Source organism: Seriola lalandi, unplaced genomic scaffold (assembly GCF_002814215.2).
Source record: "Seriola lalandi dorsalis isolate HSWRI2012SDOR001 ecotype SW California unplaced genomic scaffold, Sedor1 jcf7180002054784, whole genome shotgun sequence".
Lineage (NCBI taxonomy): Eukaryota > Metazoa > Chordata > Actinopteri > Carangiformes > Carangidae > Seriola > Seriola lalandi.
The window spans coordinates 1,402,741-1,416,506 of NW_019525337.1; the positions used below are offsets into that span (position 1 = coordinate 1,402,741).

Here is a 13,766-nt window from a genome sequence, read left to right on the forward strand (position 1 = left end):
ATTTGCTGATCATTTTGGCTGTGTTACAGCTGAAGGTATGGATTTCTGCAAGAAAGTGTCTTTTTTGACATATTTTTAAAATCTAATGTCAGTTACTGTTACAGGTCTATTATACACTGGTAACACATTTTGTACCCTCTGGGGTTCCTCGCGTCCAAAAGAGGACACACAAAGAAAATGCTATAAAATCAGCATATATCAATATTTCTTTCAGCTTTTATGCATACATCTCTTAAACCACTTCAGTTCTGCTCAAACCTATCAAATGTTTATTAGTTTTCAGGATTTTAACCCTTTAAATTCCAGGTTGAAGACATGTTGCCTCTTGTTTTATTAAAAAAAACTACACAGAATATGAGATATTTCCCACATAATACATGATGGAGGGATGTGACATTGTTTTATATCAGAGTCTTTTATATCAAGACATTTCTCAAAACCAGAATATGATCAGGGTGACTTTTGAACACTGGAAATAAATCATGTAATCATCTCGGCAGTAGCCCCCGTGGCACTCAAAATTTCCCTGGAATTTTCTAGTTTACTTTAAGTTTCATAAAAGTCATCTTTATGTATATACTGTATATACAGTATATGTCAGATATATATGTCAGACAAACATGAAGTGTAGCTGTGCACTATAGATGAGCATAAGCACCACTGTATCATTTCAGTATAGGAATACCTACTTTTCCCATTGACTGTGTGGTTGACCTGGAAATCTGTAAGGGACAACAGAAAAAAGTATACACTCCAACTCAAAGCAAACAATGAAGATGGTGCTGACAGAGAACATCGCAGAAAAGAAAGGAGACACAGATACAGTGGAGACAGATGTGTGACAGATGTGTGACAGCTGTACCGGTGCATTTGACTGAGGAGCTATAGGACAGGCCATTCTGCTGACTGTTGTCCAGAGTCTCCATGCTGCTCCTGATCGACTTTGGTTTGAACTCTCTCTTGGGTTGGCTGTTGGCCGTCAATATCCTGGGACAGAAAGAGCAGATTTAGCATCATGTTATGGACAAGAAGGTTCAAGAAGATTAAAAAAAACCCAGAATGACCTCCTCGTGGTTGTCTGCCCCCCTCCACTCAGACTAGTTTCAGATTACATGTTAAGGTGTTATTTGGATATTGTGTCGATGAGAATGGGACGGATGTACAACCTGAAAACAACATGGCTCCGGCTCTGACTGGTGCCGAGGTGGAGCCTGCTGATCATCTGGACACCACTCAAGTGACACTATGGGCCTAGGGGCCCAAATTAGATATTGGCCCCTGTTGAACTCCTGTTTCTATATTTGTTCGTAATTAGTTATAAAAATATGGTTGAAACATTTTCTGTAATATTCATATTACCTTTAAGACAGTATTCAGACCCCTTCACTTTGTGCAGACTTTATTACGTTGTAGATTTTATTGTAAATTGATAAAATTACTATTTTTGTCCATCAATCCACATTAATGACAATCTTAGACTGATTTAAATCCCAACTTCTGTTAGTTTTATACTGAAATTTGAAGTTGATGTAGTTTATTTATGTTAGAACACTGCAACATTGCAGATTTCTACAGCTGCTTCTACACAGTTCTCTGCGCAGTTCTCTGTACCGACATGCAGCTCGGCACAACAGTAAACTGCTTCAGTGGCTTTTTTCCAGTAATGCACTACAAAAATATATTCCCTACATATCCACTTATATGACAGCTTCAGATATAGCTATACAGCAGTCAGCCCTCACACCTCCTCCTTATGTCCTTATGTCCTCTATTGCCTCCTTTCCTCATCTGGCACAAGTCTTTCATCTTTCATTGGAGGCCATTGTTGTATGTCCCAGTTAGCACTTTATATAATATTTTTTACAGTGGTGACAAACATGTATTAAATTGACTGTAAAAATACAGAGGTATGGTTGTGGCTGAGTTGGAGTGAATTTTAAAAACGTGGTCACTGAATGAAGTTAATCACTGTCCTGTTCACATAAACCGCTGTTGTTATTAAGCATAGTTTTTCAAAAAAGTGGAAAGTGCAGAGATCTGTAAGCATGTGAGTCACATGTTGTGAGACAGTGTCATATACACACAGCACATTCAGCACAAAGACACCTGCTCTAAATATACTGCTCACAGACCTCCTGTCAATGGCACCACCACACTGAGTGAGCAGAACCAGAATGAGACTGTAACTCTACCTCCACAAAAGACAAACCCTGCACAGTGAAGCAGGTCCTCACCTCTTCTGCAGCCTCCCACTCAGCTCCTCCAGGATCTCACTAGACTGCCGGTGGTACTCTAAGGCCGCCTCGATCAGTGCTGACAGCTGGCTCATCTGCTCCACCTGTTGGCCATGCCCCCAACACACACACGCGCACACACACACTGCACATTGTAATATTATAATATGATTTGGGGAGTAAGACAGAGTATTATGGGCACAAGGAAAAATTGTGTGTTTGTCAAAATTTTGAATGTTTGCTTCTGGCAGCTGCTGTTTGTCTGTCAGTTTCTTGATGCTGATGATGATGCTGATGAGACAAAAGATGAAGTATATACTTATTTGTGAAACCTCTGCTAAAGCAGAACTTCACAGGATGCTGATATTTCACCTGTAAAACAACACGTGACCGAAAATTATAACTTTATTCTCATAATATTATGACTTTTTATTTATAAAATTACCATATCATAATATCATGACTTTCTTTTCTTGTAATTTTAATTATTTTTCTTCAATGTGGCCCTAATACTCCATCGTAGGGGAGATTTACAAAGATTAAAAAAACAAACTGGATTATTAAGTAATTTTGATTTAACAGATACTGAATGTCAGTACATTGTAAAATCCTGTCACTTCACAATGTATCAAACATGTAGCTGTAGCTTCCTCACATATTATATTTGTTGAGTGGACAGAAGTGTAAAACCTTTCTCCATCGCCAAACTGTGTCCCTGCTGCCCCACACAAACCTGATGAGTGTGTAATGTTGGGTATGAGGTCTGATAATCAGGGCCTGGATTTATGAACCATCTCAAAATCACTCATCATGGAATACAAAATGTAACTTATGAAGCTTCCTACACTGAATTTTCTGACAGTTGTAGTTTAAAGAATGAAAAAAATAAAAATAAAAATAATATAAATGTATATTATAGTTAATATACAAAATAAAAGTTTATTATGTGTAGGTTTTGTTTACATATTGTTTAAATATTATGGGTGACATCAAAATTAATAAACAGCTCAAACCTCTATATGATATATAATGAGAAGGAAATGAAGACTGGTGAGACAGTTGCATGGCTTAAACAGTAAATGCATGAATATATTAAACCTTCATGTTGAGCAGTTTTATTTATTTGCCTGCTGCTGTACAGGATGTTGAATTCTCTAGTAATAAGCTGACATTTGTTTGAGCCTCTTACATCGTTCTCCAGGAAGTTGAACATGCTCCTCTCAGCTAGCTCTTTGCTCTCCTCAAACTTTTCCACAGCCTGACGGATCTCCTCGTCCGGGATTTTCCCCTGACGCTTCTTCTTGTAGTCAAAGTCCAACCGGCGGCCCTCCAGCTTCTTTAGGTGGTGCTGCAAACACACAAACATGCGCGAAAAAAAACCACACAAACACAAACACACACACAAACACAAACATGTCAATGAGGTTTTTCTCCCTTCTTTTTTTAACGTGTCCAAACTACTCTTTTTCCCACATGTACTTGACCTCTGTATGTTATAAAACACAAAGGTCACATATTGATTATAAAACATTGTGTACATTGTCATCGCACAGAGACTCGGTCCTGGTCCGGTTTTTCTTTTAGTGTGAAATCAAAGCAGTTTGAGATAGTAGTTAGGTTTTAGCATTTCATCCATCTGCTGACTGTGAACTGCTGAGAAAACATTCTCAGTTATCTGTACAGGTGATGCAATTATGCAGTGATGATTTGGTAACCATAATCTGATCCACTACATCAGCGATGGCACCAGCATGAAGCAGATCAGTTTGTTATTGTGTTGCCAGTTGGTTAAACTGAGCTGTCGACTGACTCTTTAATGCCAAAGTTCCGGGTATCAGACCAATACTGTGTCCGCTTGAGGCATCAGAATCAGTACTGGGGAGACACATTGGATCAGCACATCTCTGGTACCGATCCAGGTAACCAAGGTAACCCAGGTAACAAGTATGAAAAGTAGTTTATAGACAATATTATCCAGCTGTGTATGAAGAGACTTCAAATAAATGTTGGTACATTTGGTTGATGGTTCTAACAGAGTATGTTTATACTCTGTGGCAGCAGCCTAAACACACTGAGAGCATTCTGTAAATTAAACGAAAGTAACTTCTTCACAAATGTTTTCTAACTGTGCTGCAGAGATATTGGCACATCCTGAAGTGTTGTCACATTTCCCCTGTGTTGCAAACACTGTCAGCATTAACAGTCATCTCCTACAGTTTGTCTGACCTGCCAATCATGAAATCAAACATGGCGTCCTTAAAATCATCTTGGTTACAGGGCACATGCTGCTGTAAAGTACCATGATCTCTTTGAGGTCCTTGTCCTGTAGAGTCTGCAGGGGGTCAATAAAGTTTTGTTTGACATTTATGTCCAAGGAGTCCTTCACATCTGCCATCTGCCTCATGGCCTCACCCATATCCACCAGAGCACAGCCTGCAGGACAGAGACAAAGCATTTATGTTATACTGTGAGAAATCCTCTGAGGTCCTGCACCGTGCTTCAGTTATTGTTTAACATGTGTGCTGTTCGTCTGTGACACAGGGGATTTCAGCCTTCCACAGTTTTCAGAAATATATAGAAATATCTCATTTGTTCCTTTAATCATTAATTACTTTTCACTTGTTAAAATATTTCAAAACTTTCAAATGTGCCTTTATCAATACTGGATTTCATATTATTTACAAACAACAGAAGATCATGATAGCACACTCTGTAACACACCTGTTACAGCTGTCATCAAGTCACAGAGTGAAACTCTAAATAAAAGCACTGGTCATTGAGCCATAAAAGACAACAGGAAATGGAGGTAAAGAAGAGTTGAGTCTTTAGCTTAACAGTGACAGAAAAAAGTCAAAGTGGAAATAAATACTAGGCTTGAGCTGTGGCAATATTTGCCGCCGTATGCAACATTTTTAATAATATGATCTTTTTTTTTTTTGCAGTTTGCACAATGCTGCTGCTGAATCCGACCCTCATTTCACCTCTTTGCTTCCTGTACATTGTTCTTTGGCATGTGACAATAAAACTTTGTACTGTTGTTTAGTGACAGCATCACTTATATCTGAACCCTAAATACAACAATATAATTATATTATAAACCACTGAATCGAGATATTAAATTATGGATATGGCACAGGCCTTATAAATAGTCAGCTTCTCTTTTCTGTTTAAAAAGTGAAACTGCTCCGTTGTGCTGATTGAATTAGTGATATAGAGATGCAGATTAAAATTGGACTTTAAACAACCAGTATGTAACCTAGGTGAATATGATAATAAACTAATAGAAGCCTAGATCAATACTAAATGTAAGCAAATAAAATAACAATTGTGTTTAATGTAACAAGAAGCCTTAAAAATAGTTAGACTGTTCCATTTATCATTATTTTTGTGTGTACTGTTTTTCATTTGTGCGATGTGTAGCTAAAAGCTAAAAGGGAGCATACACGGTCAAGTTGCCTCGCAGCGGAGTGAAAGCGAGAGCCGAGCCGCCATTTTAGGTCGCGGTTTGGATTTAAATTGATAGTTAACCTGTATTTCAGTGCTAGGACTTTATTTTCATTTATTTTCCTGATATATGTGAAGCTAAAATGCCTGCTTGTGCGTTGCCTTGTTGTATGGCAGGCCAGGTTTTTTAGTTGGGATCACTGGGGTGTGAAAACACCTGGAGCTGTGGAAAGAAGATGGCGAGCCACCCATAGGAGACACACTCGGAGGATCACATATTCTGCGAAACTCACCTGCACACTGTGGACAAAGACACTGTTTCTAATACTCGTGGATCGTGGGAGGAAAAAACTAACAGGTTTTGCAGAGACACAGTGAATTTCATTTGGACTGAGAAAGGACTTAACTAAAGGACTGGTGATACACCAAACTGTGGAAATTTAAGTAATTTTTTTATACGCATTGATCTGTGAGATCTGAAATTTGAGTTGTATTTGATATTTTATCGAACTGTGTTTTCTTTTATTTATTCACTTTTTCATTATTGTGTGCCAAATTGGTATTACATGTATGGGTTGTGTAAAGTGAGTAAAGCTTGAGTAGAGCTGGTTAAGCAAACTTAAGAGGAAGTAGAAAAATAGAACTAAACTCATAAATAGGCCTAACTGAGATAAAATGAAAACTTAAACTGAGTAAACTCGAAGGAGATACCAGGGACTAAACAACCAATATAAGAAACGTAGGTATAAAATTATACCTCACTCAAATAGGTTGTATTAAATCCAAAAGAGATAAATAGGGGTCAATAACCTTATTTTCCTGAGATCTTGGGTTCATTTTGGTTGAAAGGAAATTGAACTGTTCTTTTTTTTTTTTTTTTGTATTTGTGCGTGTAAAAGAGTTTGGTACCATCATATGATTATTGTTTTTTTTTCTGATCAGTTACTATATAAACAAGCCGATTGATACTAGTGCTCGGGAATAACAGACCACAGACCAGTGAATAAGTATTAACTGTCGGCTGACAGTTAATACTTATTCACTGGTCTGTGGTCTGTTATTCCCGAGCACTAGTATCAATCACTCACCTGAACCTAGAACTTAGACTCTGGTCCTAGTAGTCATACTTACAGTGCTACAGGTACACATGGAGAAAGTTCAGAGTTTCCATTTATAGCAAATTAAAATAACTGTATGTTGTCATGGTTTGCCATGGCAGACATTTTTTATTAGTTTTGTTTGGACTTTTCTCACTTCCTGTTTTATTTTGTATTGGTTTCCTTGTGTGTCTCTGTGTTTGCTTCCTGTCTTGGTCCTGTTTCTCTGTGTGGTGATTGTCTGCCCCGCCCTAATGTGTTTCACCTGTGTTCAATCACCCTTGCCTCCCTTGTGTCTATATTGTCTTTGTGCTTCCCTTTGTCTGTGTCGGTTCGTCTGTTGATTTCTGGGTTTGTCCTCATTGGTTCACGTTGCCTGTTCATGTCTGCTTGTCCTCGGTCTGTTCATGTTGCCTGTTCCTGTTTCTTGTTTAAGTTCCTGTGTTTCCCTGTTCTTCCCCTGTGTTTCCCTGTGCTTCACCAGTGTTGTGTAAGCTCTTTAAGTTAAATAAACCTTTTGCACCGTCTCCCAAATGTTGGCTACATTTTGGGTCCCGCCTTAGCCCGCAAACCCTGACAGTACGAACCGACCAAAAGAAATGGACCCAGCGGCCTACGCCAGCCTCATGTCTTTCTTGAGGGTGCCTCAGTCCTCCCAGCCAGCACCCCTGTCGGGTCTTCAGGCCCCTTTGCATGCTGGCTGATCCCCTTTCTGACTCGGACCTGGACGACCCTGACAAGTCCCCTTTCAAGGGAACTCGTCTGGCTATTTTCACGGGGTTTCGTGGAGGACGAGGGCGAGGTCATCATGGCTCCCGTAGCCACAAGGAGGCTCGGCCTCGGCCCCAGCCCCAGGCTCCTCACTTCTGGCCCAAGCCACAGCTACCCCACTGTCCAGAGCCTCTGCTCCCCTGTGGTCAGGAGCCCTCGCCAACTACCCTGGCTGACGCATCAGCTGTCTCAGCGTCGGGCGTCCCGGTCGATTCCTCCCTGGTTCCTGAGTTGGGGTTCCTGGACGATGTCTCCCCTGCTCCTCCTGTCCTGTCGGCGGCCCAGCTGACTCCTGATTCTGGTTCCCAGTCAGTGGTCCGGCCGATCCCTGCTCCTCGTTTCCTGTCGGCAGTCCGGCCGAATCATGTCCCTCCTGTCCTGTCGGCGGCCCAGCTGACTCCTGATTCTGGTTCCCAGTCAGTGGTCTGGTCGACACCTGATCCTCGTTTCCTGTCGGCAGTCCGGCCGAATCTTGTCCCTCCTGTCCTGTCGGCGGCCCAGCTGACTCCTGATTCTGGTTCCCAGTCAGTGGTCTGGTCGACACCTGATCCTGATTCCCTGTCAGTGGTCCGGCCGAGTCCTGTTCCTCGTGTCCTGTCGGTGGTCCAGCTGACTCCTGATTCTGTTTCCCAGTCAGTGGTCCGGCCAACACTTGATCCTGATTCCCAGCCGGCAGTCTGGCTGATACCTGCCAGTTATCCAGTCGGCTCCTGGTTACCCTCTGAAGGAGCTCTGCCTGCCACGCCGGTCTCCTGCCCACCCTCCAGAGGGGCGACGCCATCCTCCGGCTCGACCGCCAGAGAGACCCCGTCTTCGCAGCCGTCGTCCTGCTTGCCCTCCAGAGGGGCTCCGCTTAGTGTTTGTTTTTTAAGGGTCGTCTGGAATCTGACCTTTTAAGGGGGGGTACTGTCATGGTTTGCCATGGCAGACACTTTTTGTTAGTTTTATTTGGACTTTTTTCAATTCCTGTTTTATTTTGTATTGGTTTCCTTGTGTGTCTCTGTTTGCTTCCTGTCTTGGTCCTGTTTCTCTGTGTGGTGATTGTCTGCCCCGCCCTAATGTGTTTCACCTGTGTTCAATCACCCTTGCCTCCCTTGTGTCTATATAGTCTTTGTGCTTCCCTTTGTCTGTGTCGGTTCGTCTCTTGATTTCTGGGTTTGTCCTCATCGGTTCACGTTGCCTGTTCATGTCTGGTTGTCCTCAGTCTGTTCCTGTTGCCTGTTCCCGTTTCTTGTTTAAGTTCCTGTGTTTCCCTGTTCTTCCCCTGTGTTTCACCAGTGTTGTGTAAGCTCTTTCGGTTAAATAAACCTTTTGCACCGTCTCCCAAGTGTTTGCTGCATTTTAGGTCCCGCCCGACATATGTAAGTGTATAAATGTATGAAAAGAGGTCTGTTTCTGGTGTAAGCCTGTTCCAAAGAGACAGTGAGACACTTCTACATATGAAGAGTAGAAACCTACGTGACACACACACTCATGACACTGTGGCAGCATGTTTTCTACCCGCCTGCTGCTGTAATGTAATCAGGAGAGCCGTGTATAAAATCCTCTCTGCAGATATCTGAGAGTTTGTGGAATACGAGAATTGGTACCAAAGACAGAGTCCTCTCCAAGTTCATGACCGTAGCGAAGCATGCAGTCTCCCAGCAGGCCTTCAGTCTGCGGGTAGCCAGTGGTCTTCACCTGCCCTCGGATCTTTGACACTGTGTTCAGCATGTTGAGTTTGGCTCGCGATGCTACAGAGGAAAACCATGAATATGACACAATACTGCTGATTTACATTGATTGGATTTATTTTGCAAAACAGTGTAGTAACAGATAAAAGATGAAATAACATATAATTTTTTTTTTTTTTTTTTTTACCTGGATTAGGCTGGAGGTACTCTGTTGTTTTGGACAAGAGGTCAAACACTGACTTGTTGGTTACCTCGATTTTCTGTTGGGAGTGAGAAAATAATGTAAAAACAAAGAAGAGATGTTGCAGTTATGTTTGTCTGAAAGATATTTGAAACATTAAATTCAACATGAACAATTCAGTCAAATATTACAATAGGATCACAAGGTGAATAAAGATAACTGTGGTAAGAAACATCCAAAGTGTGACTACACAATTTACAATTACACACCTTAATTGTATTTGTTTAATCTCCTTTAATAATAAAAAAAATTAAGATGAAGATCAATTTCATCCAAAATAATTTTAGTTTCATCAATGACATTTACATTCTAAAATATTTAATATTAATAATACATGTTGATAATAATTATTACACATTTTAATGCTACAATAATTCAATAGAATTTATTATTGACACGTCGTTGTGTGTATTGTCACATTGCAGCCTCCACACTTTCAAGCATGAAACATGAAGAACAATAATAACACGAACTGAAATGAAAAATACAGCTGAACATCAATTTCTTTCTGGAAAAAATACACTTGTTGATTTTCATTACTGGACAGTCAAATACTTCAACGCCAGAGTTAAACTGATTCTTGATTAGAGCTAAACACTTAGTGCCACAGTTTTGTCCATCTTATATCTACGGTGGCCCTGACAGCTCAACACACTGCAGCTTAAGAAAACACATGCAAACAGACAAAACACAATAAAATTAAGAAATATCTTTATCAATTTGACAACACATGAGCTGCAAACACTCACAACACAACCACATACATAAGCGCCATCCAAGCAGGATAAATGACAACAAAAAGAGAAGTAATGAACCTGACTGGGACACACTGGTTGCTCAATGCCCTCTCTATTTCCTCCGAAGTTAGTGTTGTAGTGATGATTTAACACATGATTTCATCACTACCAAGTGTAAAACTAGAAATCATCATAAGACCACATTTACCACTGAGGAGACACCTGTCCTGAACTCACCCTCTCCATCTCCATGAAGTCTTCATCCAGCTTCGTCCCCTCGGCCCCACTGATCTTCTCACTGAGTAGCTGGACAGAGGACAGAACAGTTGCAGTTGAGATCCTGGATTGTGATTGTGTGTTAAACAGAATGTGAAATGACTAACTGGGCTCTGAGCGCTACAGAAGCCTGGTGATGCCTCACACACAGAGCACCGGAGCTGCTGTTGCTAAGCTAAGGTGCTGCTGAAGCTGCGCCTTTTGCTGTTTACTGTCAATCTGCTTCATCAGTTATTTTATGCACAATGAAGAAAACTTTTGAACAACCCATACAGGAGTAACGCCGTAGTTCACTGAGTTCACTTTTTACCAGAATCAACAATCAAAACTCAATGCATTCTTGAATTCTATCAAAAGGACTAATAATAACAATACTAATAAAGAGGATAATAAGATTTCCAGAAGGCAGTTACAGTGTATGTTATGTTGTCCTGCAACATGGCAGTCCACTTCACTGTCATCATAAACAAACCACAGGGTTTTCCTTTGAGATCAGTTCAGTAAACGAGCTGCAGGTTAAATATAGAGCAGAGAGTGATGATGGGTGCTCCACCAAAGATACAGCCCAGCTAAAAGCAGATTAATTAGCAGCTCTGACATTTCACAGGAAGCTACAACGTGGGAGAACCTGGAGATGAACCCAGAATAGAAGAGAGACTTGAGTCACCATGGCTGCTGCTGTGTGGATAGTCAGCCGGGATATCAGCATCATATCCGGAATAGTGGGATTATTACAGCTAAAGTCTTCAGATTGGCAGACAGCATGGAATACACCCCCCCCCCCCCCCCCCCCCCTTCTCTGGGTCACACGTCACAGCAGCACACACATAAACACACATCGACTCAGATATCATAGAAAAATTACCTTAAAACTTTAGATCTCACCCCTCAGTCTCTAAAGTGTCCCGGTGATTGTTTGTCTACATGGTATAGATTCGCCAGAATGTACAGAAATACATGCAACTAGAATTACCACCTCACGGCTGTATGCCTATGCCATCATCATGCCATCATCATCAGCATCATCATCATTCAGATGACGGGTTGCAGAAAAGAACTTCTCATTATATTTCCTGTTTGCATCACACAATGTATGATGGGAACTGTTATTCCAAAATCAGGACAGTGTATGGGGAAGTGGTCTCAGACTTGTGGACACCACTGTACATAAGACACAGCAATAAGAAAAGGATAAAAACATTTTGATTTTAACTCACAGTAGGAAAAGCACAGGTGTTACTAATAACATTAATAGTGGTTTTGTTCTATGTTCATGTGACACTGAAGCCAGAGTGAACAATAGAAGGACCCTGACACCAAAGCAGTTAAATGGAATTCAGCCATTATTCTTTTTTCTTTCTACTGTCGTGTCAAAATGTGTTTGTGAATAAAGCTCATTGAAAACCATAAAACAGGTTTATGAATAACATGCATTTCCCACTTTATATCAAGTGTCACCTTTTCTCATTTTCATGGTGAGTTGCTGATCAAGTTAATGCTTTATACTCATTAATCTTACTAATAAGTTACTACCATTTATAACTGCTAAAAGCAGCCTTATAGTAACTCATTAATAAATGATTATGTGTTTTCCACTTTACAAGAAGACTCCCTTTTATCATTTATAAATGTTTGTAAAGTCTTATAAAGTCCATTTTAATATCCACTGTGCAGAACAATCTGATAGCATGAATTGTAATATAGATACATTTTAATTTATACAAATATGTGATGAGCAGCAGGTACAAATGCTGGATGACAGAAAAAACAAACTAATGAGATAAGAGGCTTAACAATACAGACACATGTAGGCTCACTATTTGGCAAGCAACATGTCACTGTTGTCATTTTTATCTAATGTGTTATAACAGCTTATAAGTGATTTATAAAGTGTTAAACAAGCTAATTAATAAACTAGTTGTAAACCCTTCATAAATCCTTTATATGGGTAGTCTTATTGTAAAGAGGTACCAAAATCTGTGCCACTAGCACATGAAGTCAGAGGCAAGCAATATTATATTATACAGTATCTGACAGTCATTCCTGCCATTCCATTCTACTTAAAGAGACAGGAGCTACTTAAAATGTCACCACTAGGCTGACAAATAAGGAGATACAATGAGGGATGGGAATCCGAGTGGTCTGAGCCATCAGAATCATATGCCTCTCATCAATGCTGGCATGTTTTTCCTTACAGTTTTTACAAACAGGGCTGGACAGTAACTAAGTACATTTACGTCAGTACATTATGTAAGTATATCTTTCCAGTATCTGTTCTTTACTTGGGAAACTTTTGACTTTTTTGGGAAACTTCTGACTTTTACTCCACTACACTTAAAAGACAAATATTGCACTTTTGACTCTACTACATTTCTATTAAGTACTCTTACTTTGAAGCAGAACTTTTAGTCAGTGAATGGTTTTTATTTTATTTTGAAAATGTGATAGATCATACACTGTGTTCATCACAGGAGAAAAATCAATCACAGCCAACTACTCCACTGTCAGTTATGTTTGAACCTGTGTTATGGGCTCCGGGTACAGCTCTTGTTGTTGTTGTGTTATGTTGTATGGTGCAGTCTTTCCTTTTTGAATTAAGGCCGGGTTGACCTGTCATCCGCTGCTCTGGAAGTGGATTTCCTCCTTGTCAACGCCTCAGCACTGCTTCTCTGTCTGTGCCCGGGTGTTCCTCGTTTTTGGCTGGTCCCTTCCCTTTTGCTAAGCTGGTCCCAGCTGCCTATCACAAGCCTGCCTGGTCCCGTCCTCTGCTGTATAAAAACTGCCATGTGAAAATGTCAGGGCGGCTGTGATTTGACCTGAGCAGTCCGCCTCTGTGCCTCTTAACTACCCAGTAGTTAACTTTGATTTTTGTGATTATTAAGTGATGTTGACTCGTTGTGGCACTAGTTGGGTAGTTGCGGGATCATGGGCTCTACGGTTTAGTTTAGGTTAACGTGTTATTTTCCTGTCTATTTTATTTTCTGTCTAGCAACACTAGGTTTATGGGTGGCTGCTAGGGTGTATTTTGTTTTGACAGGTAAGATTGGAGCTAGGGTTTTTATTTCCGTTTGTTTTCTTCTGTAGTAGTGGGGATTGTGTCGGGTTAGGAAGCGGCTTTGTTTTGTTTGTTTTATGATTTGGCGCCACCCGCTGCCCTTTGCCCTTTGTTCTTTGCCTCATGTGATTCCTTTGTGTTGTATTTGTAAACTGTTCTGGTTGCTAAACAATAAAAAGCAGAACTCACCCGATGTCTTCGGCTTACTGTTGGTTTCCTTATCCCACAACATCTAGAG

General features: G+C 40.6%; 1 protein-coding gene across 6 annotated transcripts in view; it reads right to left on the reverse strand.

The window, feature by feature from the left end:
* The window catches only part of sh3gl3a (SH3-domain GRB2-like 3a), a 64,931-nt gene that overhangs the window by 7,503 nt on the left and 43,662 nt on the right, over positions 1-13,766 (reverse strand). For 3 of the 6 annotated variants that reach the window (XM_087179106.1, XM_087179108.1, XM_023425551.2), the window contains exons 2-9: positions 10,435-10,503; positions 9,407-9,479; positions 9,136-9,279; positions 4,534-4,667; positions 3,424-3,582; positions 2,235-2,338; positions 863-987; positions 690-722 (exon numbers count right to left, since the gene is read on the reverse strand). In XM_087179106.1, the coding sequence (XP_087035232.1) occupies positions 690-722; positions 863-987; positions 2,235-2,338; positions 3,424-3,582; positions 4,534-4,667; positions 9,136-9,279; positions 9,407-9,479; positions 10,435-10,503 (841 nt within the window). The remainder of the gene's footprint in view (positions 1-689; positions 723-862; positions 988-2,234; positions 2,339-3,423; positions 3,583-4,533; positions 4,668-9,135; positions 9,280-9,406; positions 9,480-10,434; positions 10,504-13,766) is intronic. The other 3 variants (XM_023425554.2, XM_087179107.1, XM_087179109.1) reach the window with 1 other exon arrangement.